The sequence below is a fragment of the Hyaena hyaena genome, unplaced genomic scaffold, assembly GCF_003009895.1.
Source record: "Hyaena hyaena isolate Hyena2069 unplaced genomic scaffold, ASM300989v1 scaffold_615, whole genome shotgun sequence".
Classification (NCBI taxonomy): Eukaryota; Metazoa; Chordata; class Mammalia; order Carnivora; family Hyaenidae; genus Hyaena; species Hyaena hyaena.
This window is the reverse complement of record NW_024081248.1, coordinates 1,194,188-1,209,895: the sequence shown is the minus strand read 5'-3', so window position 1 is coordinate 1,209,895 and position 15,708 is coordinate 1,194,188. Positions and strand designations below refer to the sequence as shown.

General features: G+C 35.5%; 1 protein-coding gene across 1 annotated transcript in view; it reads right to left on the bottom strand.

Moving 5' to 3' along the window:
• Nucleotides 1–264: 264 nt before the first annotated feature.
• The window catches only part of LOC120248920 (C2 calcium-dependent domain-containing protein 6-like), a gene marked incomplete at its 3' end in the record, with an annotated part of 36,477 nt that continues 21,033 nt past the window's right edge, over nucleotides 265–15,708 (bottom strand). Inside the window, exons 2-5 of the mRNA XM_039257388.1 lie at nucleotides 13,621–13,707; nucleotides 10,656–10,707; nucleotides 9,116–9,261; nucleotides 265–387 (exon numbers count right to left, since the gene is read on the bottom strand). Of these exons, the coding sequence (XP_039113319.1) occupies nucleotides 265–387; nucleotides 9,116–9,261; nucleotides 10,656–10,707; nucleotides 13,621–13,707 (408 nt within the window). The remainder of the gene's footprint in view (nucleotides 388–9,115; nucleotides 9,262–10,655; nucleotides 10,708–13,620; nucleotides 13,708–15,708) is intronic.

The window sequence follows — 15,708 nt, the reverse complement described above, 5'->3', positions numbered from 1 at the left end:
TTCCAGACAACATAATAAAATATGCTTATCAGTCTTTTGGGCTGTATCATTGCCCTTCCACATAATACATTTTTTAAAACATTATGCTGTTACAAACCAACCATTTTTTTTTTAAATACAACCCCAGAGAGATACTGTTTCCTAAGCACGAGTTTGAAGGTAGATAATAAACCACAAAGAGTCCATCAGATACAGATAAATAATAACAACAAACACCAACTGGACAATGTGATACCAAGATGAAAAAATAACTTTGATACATACCTGAATTACTTCATAAAGATGTACCTTAACACTCCCTAACAAGAGAGGATATTTTTCTGTATTGTCATATTTCATTAGTTCCAAGTAAATATTATTCCGCTCATCATCTTGACGCCTGGGAATCTTGATACAAAATATATATGAAAAGAATTATTATATTTTCAGTTTGAATTTCAGATATAATTCCTGAATAAACACATCCATAAACTATACTTTTGTGTATCATTAGGTTATATACAACCTAATGATAAGTTTACATATATTGTTAGCTTTATAACTTTTCAATCTCATAGTCACATATGCCTTAATGTCAACAAAAATCAGGCTCTTATGTGGTAACATAAATTACAGTCTTTTGAAGTATGCACTGCCTACATTGTTTTTAACTCTACACAAAATTTTAGCCTCAACATTCTACTGAAACGATCTTATAAAAGGTAATCCAATATCCAATCCAGCAAATCTAGGTAATCCAAAAGCCCAATATCAAAAGACATCCAACATCCTTTTCAGTCTTTGTTCCTTAACTTATTGATAAGATGAATACCACTGTCTCAACTTGGAACTCTCTCCCAACCTTGAGCTCTGTAACACAATACCACTATCATGTGACCTTTAAAATTCACACACTCTTTTGCCAATTAGAAAAAATCTAATGTTTCTCCAGTCTAGGGACTTTTTAAAAATATTTGTTTAAAAATATAATTGGCATATAATATTGCACTACTTTTAGGTGTACAGCATAATGATATTTGTATATATTGCAAAATGATTATCACAGTAAATTTAGTTAATGCTCATCACCACTCAGTTTATTTTTCTTGTGATGAGAGAATTTGTAAGATCTACCCTCTTAGCCACTTTCAAATACACAATACAGTATTACTAACTATAATCACCATGCTGTACATTACATCCCAGGACTTATTTGTAACTGGAAGTTTGTACCTTCTGACCACCTTGACTCATTTTTCCTATTCCCCAAACCTCACCTCTGGCAACCAACAATCTGTTCTCTGTGACTATGAATTGTGGGTTTTTTTTTGAGCTTTTTAGATTCTACATTTAAGTGAAATATACAGTATTTGTCTTTGTCTGACTCATTTCACTTAGCATAATGCCCTCTAGGTCCATCCATATTGTCACAACTGGTAGGATCTCCTTTTATGGATGGATAATATTCCTGCGTGTGTGTATCAAAAATTTTAAGCCATTGTTCATTGGACACTTTGATTGTTTCCATGTCTTGATTATTATAAATAATGCTGCAATGAAATGGAGTCCAGAATCTTTTTGAGATAGTGATTTTGTCTTCTTTGGCTATATACACAAAAGTGGCATTGCTGGATCATAGTTCTAGTTTTAATTTTTGAGGAACCTCCATATTGTTTTCCACAGTGGCTACACCAATTTATATTCCTGCCAACAGTGGAAAGGGAATTTATATTCCCTTATATATATATAAGAATAGCACCAATAGCACTCTGTGCTATTCTTCTCATACATTCTACTTCCACAAATGCTACAAATTTTACCACTCATCATCATTATTTTGTTTTAAGCAATTAATAGTCTTTCAGAGAATGATTTTTTAATTATAAATTTCCTTTATTAAATTATTGGCTTTCTGGAAAAAAACCTTTTAATTCAATAAGTATTTATTAAATGTTAATGAATTCTGGGCACCAGAGATTTAACAGAGCATAGTAAGGTAAAGCCCTTGACCTTCGGGAGCCTCCTGGCTACTGAAAAAGGAGGTCAATACGTAAATGGAAAGAATACACTGTGATCATCATTATCTGTAATAGTGCATCACTATAGGACCTACTGTAGAGCGGCAGTCAACAAAGTCTTCTCTGAGAAAGAGAATATCAAGATCTTAAGAACTTGGAAATGATGAGATATTTTAATTCAGGAACAAAATGAATATACAACATTCATAGGTAATTTACCGTGAAATCACGTGACTATGTCTTGGTAGAAAATTTTAATTATTTGCTAGCAGTTCTCATTTTTTAAAAATGTTTATTTTATTTTGAGGGGAAGAGAAAGCAAATGGGGGAGATGGAGAGAGAGAGGGGGGAGAGAGAGAATCCCAAGCAGGCTCTGCACTGCCAATGCAGAACCCAATGAGGGGCTCAATTTCAAAAACTGTGAGATCATGACCTAAGCCAAAATCATGGTGGATGCTTAACCAACTGACTCAACCAGGCACCTCTATTCAATGGTTTATAGAGGTATTCAATACATATTACATTATGATATATGCAAATTTGTTTACTGATGGAATTCTGAAGAACCAAAAATGTATTTAGTTTAGTCCTTACATAAAAATTCAAAATTTGGAGAATACTTTAAAAAGTCTTTTCCTTTTTAATAGTCTTTTATTTTTACCTGTATATTCACCTTTACCAGTGCTCTTCATTCCTTCCTATGCATCTGGGCCTCTATCTGGGATTATTTCTCTCCAACTTGAAGCTTCCTTTGAGGTTTATTATAATTCAGGTCTTTTAGACATGCATTCTGTTAGCTTTTGTCTTTCACCATCTTTTTAAAGAATATTTCCACTGGGTTTAGAAACTGAGGTTGACTTTTTATTTTTAAGCACTAGAAAGATGGCATTCCTTTACCTCCTGAACTCCATTGTTTCTGATGAGAAGTTTGTTGTTATTCTTATGGTTGTTCATCTAAACATGCTATGTTTTTCCCCTCTGGCTACTTTAAGATTTTCTTTTTATTTTTGGTTTTTGGCGGTTTGATTATGATGTATGTAGGTATGATAATTTTGTACTTTTGTTTTTTAATGTTTTATTTATTTTTGAGAGAGAGAGAGAGACATCATGAGCAGGGGAGGGTCAGAGAGAGAGGAAGATACAGAATCTGAAGCAAGCTCCAGGCTCTGAGCTAGCTGTCAGCATAAAGCCTGATGTGGGGCTTGAACCCACGAACCATGAGATCATGACCTGAGCCGAAGTCAGACATTTAACCAACTGAGCCACCCAGACGCCCCCTGTACTTATTTTTCATGGGCTTGAGTTTCTTCAATCTACTGATTGATGTCTTTCATTACTTCTAGAAAATGTTTAGCTGAGAAAAATCTAAAATACTAAATACTCTAATAAATACTTCCTCTTCTTTTCTTCTGTGATGTAATTGAACGTCTGTAAATTGGGTGATAAGGCCCACTGGTCTTTTTTTTTTTTTTTCAGTCTTTTTTCTCTCTGAACTGCAATTTGAATGATTTCTATGGACTTATCTTTCAATTCACAGATCCTTTCTTCTGCTGTGTCTAGAATCTTTCAAATGAATTCATTTCAATATTGTATTTTTCAGATCTAGAATTCTTTTTGGTTCTTTTTCGATTTTCCATTTTCTTCAAAATTCCCATTCTGATCATCCACTTGGTCCTCCTTTTCCACTCTAACACATTTATGATAGTTGCTGTAAAGTTCTTATCTCCTAATTCAAACATTTAGGTCATCTGTGAGCTTACCTCTATTGTTGGTTTTATTTCCTCATGAGCAACATCTTTTTACTGTATAGTGGATATACAGTAGAGACTCTGGGTTTTTATGTCTTCCTTTACTAAGTTTTGAGGGTTTTTTTTTTTTCCTGGAAGGCCGTTAATTGCTGGCAGATCATCTTGATTCTATGACAGCTTGGTTTGAGGATGGATCTATTTCAGCCTTTGTCCATGGTACCAGGGTTTTAACCCTTACTTTTAAGACAAGATCCTTACTCCTAAGACTTGGACTTTCTGGGATCTCTGATGAATACTGGTAATGTTCAACAAAATCTCTCCACTTTAGCTGCATAAAACTCCAATGACTGAATTTGTGACTTCTGAAATCTCTATTCAGCATTTAGCTCTCCACATCTATTCTCTGTAATTCCTCCTAGAAACTCCCTTTGCATATGCACACCATAGGATCCAACCAAGAACCTGAATGGAATAATGATACAGATTTCTGGGGCTCCCTGTCTGCCCTCCATCCTCTCCAGTACCCCACCTTACAAATTCTAGCTACCTCAGCAGCCCCAAACTCTCATCTGCTTCCTCCACCAAGCAATGTCACTCACTCTCTGGTTTCACTTCTTTTTTTTTTTTTTTTTTTTTTTTAATTTTTGAAGGAGAGAAAGGGTGAGCACATGAGCAAGGGAAGGGCAGAGGGAGGGGGAGACACGGAGTCCAAGGCAGGCTCCAGGCACTGAGCTATGAGCACAGAGGCCGATGCAGGGCTCAAACTCACAAGCCATGAGGTCATGACTTGAGCTGAAGTCGGCCACTTAACCTATTAAGTCACTCAAGTACCCCTTGGCTTCACTTCTTTATGACAGATTCACTGCCAGACAAAAAGCTGTTGCAAATGTGGAACTCACTTCTTCTGTTTCCCTCCTCTTAAACATTAAAGCCCTCCAATTTCCCTTGTTAAATATCAGAAAATAGTTCCTTCATATATTTTACTCAATTTTATAGTTGTTTAGAGCAGAAGAGTACATCTGATATCAGTAACTCCAGCATGGCCAGGTCAGAGGTCCACTACTATTTATTCTTCAACATGAGTTTTAACATCACTTATTCAATAGCTTTCTAGAACAATAAAAGTAGATTAAAGCCACTTACTATTCTTTTTTTTAATTTGCTTTTGTTCTACTTTTAACCTAGATCTATTTGGTAAGCTTTAGCAAATTAAAGTTCTAAAGTAGAATATGTATAATTTTATTTTATCCCAGTTATATGATACATAATTTAAAACTTAAATAGTTCTACAATGGTTAAAACAAATAACTTTATTTCTCCCATGTTTGATCTTTTTCTTCTGTATTTTATAATGTTCTGACATCTTAAAAAGCTTGTTGGCCAGAGACAGACATTCTCTCCCTGGGCTAGCCAATTCCTAGAGATAGAAAGGGGGATAGCTAGATGGAAGCACATCTTTCATATGCAAACCAATCCCAAAATTATAGCCCCAACTACTTCCTTATCTAACTATCACATGGAGCCAATATTTCCCCTGCCCTAAATCATCCCAGGGCCAGGTACCAAGCAACTAAAGACTACCCCTATAGCCTAAAGCCTACAGGAATTATTCATGCTAACCAATCCTAAACTCTTGACCCTGTCCTGCATTGCTTTCTCAAGTAAACCCCAATGAAGGTGTTAGCTTAGGCTGTCTCTGTCACTTCTGTCTTCTGTTTCCTGACTATCCTGATACTTCCCCCGTGGCCCTATGTAGTGTGATGTGTCCCTTTGTCCCCTTCTTTTAAAGGCATTAGTCTCTCCATGCTGTCATGCAGTTATACCTCTATAAAGTAAATCCTGGGTACAATTTTAGAGTACTACCCTATCCACCCCCCAATTTCCACTCCTCAAAAGCCAACTTTAAAGGGATTTCTCTGGTTTTTGCCATGAGATCATATTTCAAAGTAACATGCTTATAGTATTAAGTGATTTTTAAATTTTTAAATACTATCAATTAATTGCTTATTGTAGAAAAAAATATTAGCTCAACACCCTCCCTCACAGTTTTTACATTTCTTTTCCCTTCATTCCTCCAATATATCATATCATACATTTTGCTAGACCAATACTTAGTGTTTACATTATTGTGTATATGTAACTATTTATCAGAGTTTAACAAAATAATTACAATGATTATATTTCCTTTTCTCTATCACTTCTTAATTTTCCTAGAGTTAATATGTGTTTTGCTTTTTTATATTCCTTCCCTTGTGCAGTTTTTTACATAGTTACTACTAAGTCATTCACAAACTTTCTATTAGAATTCCACTAAAATTCTTCTCTTAGAAATCAAGAAACTGATCCCATTAACAATTGCACAAAAAAATAAAATAAAATGAAATACATAGGAATAAACCTAACCAAAGATTTAGGAGATCTGTATGAAGAAAACTATAGAAAACTTATGAAGGAAATTGAAGAAGACACAAAGAAATGGAAAAACATTCCATGCTCATGGATTGGAAGAATAAATATAGTTAATATGTCATTACTACCCAAATCATTCTACACATTCAATGCATTTCCAATCAAAATTGCACCAGCCTTCTTCTCAAAGCTAGAACGTACTATCCTAAAATTTGTATGGAACCACAAAAGACCCCGAATAGCCAAAGTAATATTGAAGAAGAAAACCAAAACGGGAGGCATCACCATCCCAGACCTGAGTCTCTACTACAAAGCTGTCATCATCAAGACAGTATGGTATTGGCACAAAAACAGACACATAGACCAATGGAATCGAACAGAGAACTCAGAATTGGACCCACAAATGTACAGCCAACTAATCCTTGACAAAGCGGGAAAAAGTATACAATGGAAAAAAAGACAGCCTCTTTAATAGACGGTGCTGGGAGAACTGGACAGCAACATGCAGACGAATGAAACTAGATCATTTTCTCACACCATACACACAGATAAACTCAAAATGGATAAAGGACCTGAATGTGAGACAGGATACTATCAATACCCTAGCGGAGAAAGCAGGAAAGAACCTCCTTGACCTCAACCGCAGCAATTTCTTACTTGACACATCCCCAAAGGCAAGGGAATCACGAGCAAAAATGAACTATTGGGACCTCATCAAGATAAAAAGCTTCTGCAAGGCAAAGGAAACAATCCATAAAACTAATAGGCAACCAACAGAATGGGAAAAGATAGTTTCAAAGGACATATAGGATCAAGGCCTAGTATCCAAAATCTACAAGGAACTCACCAAACTCTACACCCGAAAAACAATCCAGTGAAGAAATGGGCAGAAGATATGAACAGACACTTCTCCAAAGAGGACATCCATTTGGCCAACAGACCCATGAAACGATGCTCAGCATCCCTCCTCATCAGGGAAATACAAATCAAAACCACACTGAGATACCACTTCACGCCTATCAGAGGCTAAAATGAGCAAATCAGAGGACTCTCGATGCTGGTGAGGATGTGGAGAAACGTGCACCCTCCTACACTGTTGGTGGGAATGTAAACTGGTGCAGCCCCTCTGGAAAACAGTGTGGAGGTTCCTCAAAAAATTAACAATAGAACTCCCCTAGGACTCAGCAATAGCACTGCTAGGAATTTACCCAAGGGATATAGGAGTGCTGATACATAGGGGCACACGGACCCCAATGTTCATAGCAGCACTCTCAACAACAGCCAAAACATGGAAAGGGCCTAAGTGTCCATCAGCGGATGAATGGATCAAGAAGATGTGGTTTATCTATACCATGGAATACTACATGACAATGAGAAAGAATGAAATCTGGCCATGTGTAGCAACGTGGATGGACCTTGAGGGTGTTATGCTGAGCGAAATAAGTCAGGCAGAGAAGGACAGATACCATGTGTTTGCACATATAGGTGGATTAGGAGAAACTTAATGGAAGACCATGGGGGAGAAGAAGGGAGGAATTAGTGGGGGAGAGGGAGGGAGACAAACCATGAGAGACTCTTGAATGCTGAGAACAAATTGAGGGCTGATGGGGGTGGGGGAGAAGGGAAAGGGGTGATGGGCATGGAGGGGGGCAGTTGTGGGGATGAGCACTGGGTGTTATATGGAAACCAACTTGACAATAAACTATAAAAAAAAATTCTTCTCTTAATATGCTCAAACTAACAGCTCCTATTAAAATAAAGAAAAAGGTTTTCCAGACACCTGGATGGTTCAGTCAGTTAAGCATCCAATTTCAGCTCAGCTTACGATCTCACAGTTAGTGGGTTCGAGCCCCATTTCTGGCTCTGCGCTGACAGCTCAGAGCCTGTAGCTTGCTTTGAATTCTGCATCTCCCTCCTTCTCTGCCCCTCCCCTGCTTGCACTCTCTTTCTCTCTCTCAAAAATAAACACTAAAAAAGATTTAAAATAAAGAGAAAGATTATGATTATGCTTATAAAGATACCACCCTATTAACTTCTATTACTTTTCCAGTGCTAATTTCAAGTTTTAAGTGGACATACATCCACAAAATTCTTTTTTTTTATTTTTTTAAATGTTTTATTTATTTCTGAGAGGGAGAGAGAGAGAGAGAGAGAGAGAGTGAGAGCGTGAGCAGGGGAGGGTCAGAGAGAGGGACACAGAATCTGAAGCAGGCTCCAGGCTCTGAGCTGGCTGTCAGCAACAGAGCCCGACACAGGGCACAAACCCACAAATCGTGAGATCATGACCTGAGCCGAAGTTGGATGGCCACTCAACCGACTAAGCCACCCAGGCACCCCTGAATGACTGTTGATCCGCCCTATTATGGTCATTTGTTATTGCAGCCCAAGCTAAGACCGGGTAGAAGAGGGTAGTTGCAAAGAGAAGAGCAAGACAGAGAAATATGAATGTGTGATAAACACTCAGAACCACAGCCAGATAAGATCTTAAGGAAGAAGGCCTCAAGATTATGAATTTTCTAGCAAGTTGTTTATTTAAAAAACACCTATATAGTCCATGGTATAGAAATAAAATACTGTGGGGCGCCTGCGTGGCTCAGTCAGTCAAGCCTCTTATTTTGGCTCAGGTCATGATTTCACTGCTCTTGAGTTCGAGCCCCATGTTGGGCTCTGTGCTGACAGCTCAGAGGTGGAGCCTACTTTGAATTCTGTTTCCGTCTCTCTCTGCCCCTCCCCTGCTCCTGCTGCTCCCTTCCTCTCTCCCTCCCTCCCTCTCTCTCTCTCAAAAAGCAAAATAAACATTAAAAAAATTTTTTTAAGAAACAGAATACTATAAAATATCCAATAAAAAGACACTGCATTTGTTTCTTTCCCTTCCTCTAAAAAAAAAAAAAAAGACATAGTGTAAATTATTTGAAACTTTAAAAAAGCAATCTTATATCTAGAAGAGAACTTTAACATTACCTGTATGGAAAAATACTTTATGTCATCAAACTTAATTATAGCGTTCTTCTCATCGCTTTGGGGTAGCAAGCTACACATTTTTGTACATTTTACAATGTTGTTTATAGAGATGCGAATGAACAAATTACTGTAATATTGTAAGCCAACTGAAAATACACAGATATTTAGGAAGCAAATTTTGTTATAACTGTACAAGAACACATTATATAATTAATCCATTAAACAATTCAGGTAAAACCTAAGAATTAATCAACTAAATAAAAAGGTAATTGTAGAGCATATTAAATAATTTAAAAGTCTTTAAAAATAGTATTTCTGCCCATCAATAGCAGGCACAATATAAGTAGAAAGACTGCTTATTCTTTAGTCACATCTAATATTTTCTAATATTCCTAATACACTAGGCATATATATGTATATATATATCCTCACATTTCCATTATAATCTTTTGTAAAAGTTTCTATACATTATCTTTAAGGTGATTAAAAATATTTGTAATATATAGTTAAAAACTTCTCTAAGCATAATTATGTAGAAATTCAAATTCAGAAAAAGTTACTTGAGAGTAATTTATTTTTAACATTAAAACAACAAAATTTAAAGCAGTTTCCTATTCTCTCATTTTCACTATATACTTAGTAAAGCTATACAATATTGTTATTTTTCATAGCACTCCATGCATTAGAACAGTTTTGTTGTGATTATATTAAAAATCTCTATATAGAGTTCTCTTCAATAATTCACTTTATATAAAAGACAAACACCAACTCTTCATATTGAGACTGGTTTTATCCCATGATGAATCTAATAATAAGCAATCCATTTATTTAAAGGCACCAAGATAAATTAAATCCTTTAGACAATGTTTAAACAGCACAGTTATTCCTTAGAAATAATTAGTATTATCATCTAATATATATAGTTTGCCTTTAACTTATATGGTGATTGAGGAGGTGTATTACAGATGGCTGAAAAACTTTTGTCACTTTGCACATCAAAAAGTGCAGTTAATTTCCCCTACTCTTCAATCTTGCCCTGTGACTACTTTAACGTGCAGTGGACATGAGTGGGGCTGGGTCTACGGCAGGGGTTAGAGAGGCATCAGCCAGGGTCCAAAATTTAAAGGGACACCAAAAACTTCAGTAATCAAAATAATATATTAAGGTAATATTTTTTTAATCAAAATTAATGCAGGAAAAAAAACATGATGGAAAGACAAGACCTTGAGACTCAATGGTAAGAGAGAAAGGTCTAACCATTTCGGCTTTCCAGCTAAGTTCAGTCTTCCAGGCATCTTCACTAAAGCACCAAACATGTAAATGAGCCATTTTAGATATCCCAACCCTTCTGAACCATCAGATGACTGCAGCGTCTGCTGTGATCATGTGAAACAGAAGTGCCACCTAGTGAATGCACATACTGATTGATAATAAAATGGTTAATGTTTTAAGCCACTAAGTCTTGGAGTGTTTTGTAATGCAGCAATATTTAACTGAAACAGATGCATGATCATACTATGATTCTTAAAAGAAAGGATACTCTTAGGTGTGAAATGTCTGCAGTTCTTTACATGAATAGCGAGGCAGCCAACCTAAAAACAATCCAAATAAAAACATAGCACGTGAGTTTTTAAAAGTCAGCTTTTTTCCATTTTATTCTATATGAAACTATTCTTTAAAAGCTCCACTTTGCTAGTTTTTCTCATCAAAAATATTGTTTCTCATTAGAAATATCTACTTAATGGAAAACACCAGAAAACAGAAATACAGAAGAAATATAGGCAGATTTGTTCAAAGCAAAACTAAAATGAACAAAAACACAAAGAAGAAAAATAAAGAGGATCATTATTAACTTAAATCCAACCACCACTCTCTGAATCATTGTTATTTTATATTAGGTGAGAACTTGACAAAATGTAGCATTCTTGCATACAATAATAAGAAATATGTCTTGCTTCAGACAACCTTTTTAAATCTAGTATTCTAAAACCACTTTATTCATTCAACAATCATTCATCCACTATACTGTGCCAAGGGCTTGGAAATATTCATTTTTCCTTGTACAAACTGTTTCTGAATGTTAAAGAAAACTCTATCTTGTGTTTAAGCATAAAATCAAATATAAAATGAATACAGGAATACTTGAATACTGTTATGCATTATTAGCCAAATATATTTATCCATGTTTAGTCTTAAAAATGAGCAAAAACAACGTATAGGAGGATTAGGAGGAACTTGACGGAGGAACAAGGGGGAGAAGAAGGGCGGAGATGGTGGGGGAAAGGGAGAGAGGCAAACCATGAGAGACTCTTGAATGCTGACAAAAACTGAGCACTGATGGATGTGGGGGGGAGGGGGGATGGGCATGGAGGAGGGCACTTGTGGGGATGAGCACTGAGTGTTATGTGGAACCTAATTTGACAATAAACTATTTGTAAAAAAAAAAAAAACCTAAAAAAAAAGAGCAAAAACAATAGCAATATTAAACACTATGAAACAAAATATATGACCCAACAGTACTTTTAAATTTATGTAAATAACTTTAAAGATTTGGTTTGGTTTTAAAACAATACAGAAAAAGAAACCAGCATTCAATATTTAATTAGAAGACTATAGTATGTGAATGCTGAAATCCTGAGAAGATAATACTGTGGTCTACTTAAGAAGTAGTAGAAACATAGATATAAAATGTTATTTTAAAGAAAAAATTCAAAGTTTTCCAATGCAATGGGGTATAATGCATATTATACAATCTAGAAGAGATTTTAAATGGTACTGGCATAGATGATCCCATGAATTATTTTTATTTCTCAAAACTGGAGTTATACATGAGGAGGGTAAAACAGGCAAGTATAGCTACAATTCCGGATTGTATAACTCTATGCTTTAACATTCTGCCATAAGTCATTGCCTGCCTGCTAAGTGTTTCAACATGAAGGCATGAGCAACTACTCTTTCTTTATATTTCAATAGTTCTTTGCACTTTTACATAATAGATCCATAAAAAAGAAAAAAGAAAAATTTCTATTCAAGTACAGAAAAATACTTAACACTTAAAAATATAATGATGACCATGGACAGGCTATGGGTAAGAAATGTTGGCCCAAAGCAATAATAACCATGTCAACACCTTCACCAACCCTGCAACACCCATTAGAACAAGAAAGCAACTAGAAGGGTGTTCCCAAAAGCATTTTATGTGCCCAATTTTAAGACAGCTTTTTCTCCATTTTTCTGAAAAAGTGATCTATCAGAATGAGTGTTTTGATATAATTATCATTGCAGACACATGTAGAAACCTTGCCAAATACCTCAGAATATGTCACAGAACTTTCAAAGAGAGTGATGTGACAAATCCTATAGTGAGAGGAGCTATCACATTCCAAACATCTGTCAGAAACTTCCAACTGACTTTTGGGAGAAATTTCTTTGTGTCTAGCAATATGTAAGTCAAATAAGGCAAATACAAACTATGAAGTTAGGAAGTGTGAATGAAATCAAAATATCAGTTCTAAAGAAATGTAGAAGTCATATTCAAGAGTATGGATTACAGAAGTTACTATGTCAACAAAAATGGACATAGTTACAGCCCAGAGGCATTTCAAAGAATTTAAGTTTAGATTCGGATAGTGAAGGCTTAAATTCCCACTTTGATTGTGATACAGGAAAGTGCTATAAAATTACATGGATAAAAGCTCATTTTGTTTAAAAAAGTATACATTAATACAGTCTTACTTTTTCTCCCAAAAAAACATGGTGTTAAATTCATCATATATTTTTAATCAAGAAAATATATATGATAGTACCTAGAGAAGAGAAACTCTCTCACTTCATACCCTTTAACTATTCTAATGATGTTCAGAAATAAAGATGACTGTAAAATTCCACATTTGCTAGTTCTAAAATGTACACAGATCCTCATGCCCTATATTCTATAGCACCCAAAAGAAAAAAAACAGATTTTTCTACTTCTCAGCATAGATATTATCTGTGTGTTTGTGTGTATATTTGTGTTTGTGTATAATTCATGAGTGTGTTTGCCTTTTGCTCTTGGGACTTACTATTTTGGGGATGAGGGAGAGGTGTGGGGTCAATTTTCAAATTGTAGCTCAAAGCTTCCTAAATATGACAATATAATCACTTGACAAGCACAATAAAAATACTGATTCTTAGCCCCCATTCTCGGATTCCACGTTATCAGATTTTAAGTGGGGGCCAAGAATCAATGTTTTGAATAAGTATCCCAGGTGATTCTGATGTACCTAGAGTTTGGGAATTCCTATATAGAAAACATTTTTTTTCTGTGAATCAAGATGTTTTTCCTAATTTCAGTGATTATTAGAATGCTTTTCTGACTCCATGAAAAAAATGAAAAAAATCACAATTATGTTATCAGAAATACTTTCTACATATACTTTTTGATAATCAAATAATAGATATTAACTCGTCCTCACACAAAGTAAGAAAAAATTTGTACAGGTTTACTAAGGATTAGTCACACATACCACATCCCCAAATGGTACCAAAGTTGGCACTGGAGGTGCTATTTCCAGTTCTTTACTTTCAGACCCTCTAAGAGTTCTTCTCAGCATCTACAATGTAAATAAATTAATATAAGACTTTAGAAGGCAAAGAAGAGCTAGACAAAAGTTTACTTCAACAAACATTTTATGAGCATCTAGTAAATATCAGGTATTAGCCTAGGCAGTAAAATATTAATATAACTAGAAAACTCATCCCTACCCTCAATCAGTTTATCAATAGGTTAACAGAGATATGAAAGGTAAACAATTAAATATAAGATCATTAAGGGAATCATGAGAGAGGAAAGAAGTGTATGGTACCATGAATAATGAGTTCTCCTTGCTAACTAAAAATGACCATCATTACCACATCTTATTCTTAATCTGACATGGATTTGGGGCCACACCCCACACGTGGGCAAATAAGTTCCCCAATATTCACCCAGTTCATCAGCCACTGAAGGAATTGGAATTTAATCCTTTGGAAAAGTAGGTACATGGGACTGGAGCAATACACAAATGGCTTTTGGTTTTTAATTGTGTGATTTCCTCCAGAGTAACTTCACTAACTAATATTTGTGGGTTGGAATTTAACTTTGTTCTAAAGGGCTCTCATCACTATACATGATGGTTAGCCTTTATAAATTTCAAGACATTTTACTACAGATTTTAAAAGTAAAGAGAAAGAGAATGAAAGTGAATGGAGGGGAAAGGCCAAGGGACTAGGGCAAAACCTATTAAAAACTTAACCTGAAAAGGAGAATTGTTTTTATCCCCAATCTTTGCTAATTCAAACCAATATGGCCTTAATTATAGACATTAACTTCCCAGGAATCTGTTGTTATGTGTCTTTTTAAGAATTGTTCTGGGGCACCTGGCTTGCTCAGTCAGTTGAGCGTCCGACTCCAGCTCAGCTCATGATCTTGTGGTTCGTGGGTTCCAGCCCTGTGTCGGGCTCTGTGCTGACAGCCAGCTCAGAGCCTGGAGCCTGCTTCAGATTCTGTATCTGCCTCTCTCTCTGACCCCCCCTTGCTCATGCTGTCTCTCTCTCTCAGAAATAAAACATTAAAAAAAAAAAAAGAATTGTTCCATTTTTGACACATATAATAAATCCTTAGTTATGTTGAAATTTTTGTATGTAACACACACTTTAGTTGTACCGAAAAAACTTGTATATGTCCTAGATCATTTTACTGTTGCTGAATCTGACTGGCTTAATGGGCTTTATATATATGATTTTTATGTATCTGTATAATTTGTAATTTAAGATAACTGAGTGACAACTACTATGTTGTCACAAAACTATCAAACTGTGGTACATTATACATGTATTTAATGTGGACCCTCATGCTTTCCATGGACCCTCTTATTATGAAAGTCTATTTTGAATGTGCATTTTAATAAATACAAAATAAGTGGGGGGAACTCTTTAGAATACTGATTCTCAATTTATCCTTAACTACGTGACAAAAATACTGCCTTGCCTCTAAGATCACCACCCTCTCTGTCTCCTTCCTCATCTGAGCAGAGTTGTCTTTGGTGACAGCAACACAAGCAAAACAATTCTTTGCCAAAATTCCATCATAATTTTGAACAGAAGTTCTGAAGACTAGTCTCATAAGGCCTACTTATACCACCTAGAATTTCTCCTGAACCTGCAGAGAACTTTTATTTCAGTTCATTCCACTATGCCTTTCATCTCTCCTTGAATAAAAGTCCCTTGCGGCACTTCTATACATTCACTCACATTGTCCTGTACTTCCTCCCCAATGACTTTTTTGACTGCTCTCCTCCATTCCAGTTTTCTTTGAAAACCCACCAGCCTACACTTACCTTTTTCCCATATATTCCTACTTCCTAGCCCTAATGGAAACCTTAATTAATGTCCTTACATTAATTAACATTTACTAATGTGCTGGCACAACTGTATGCCTGGCACTGTGCTGATTCTCCCTTGAAATGGTCTTGCCCTTAATAAGTTCATCCTGGAGTTAAAGACACATAAGTGAAGAAAACAATTATTGCTTCTAAGAAAAACAATTGCTGGAAAAAAACAGAATTTTATCTTTC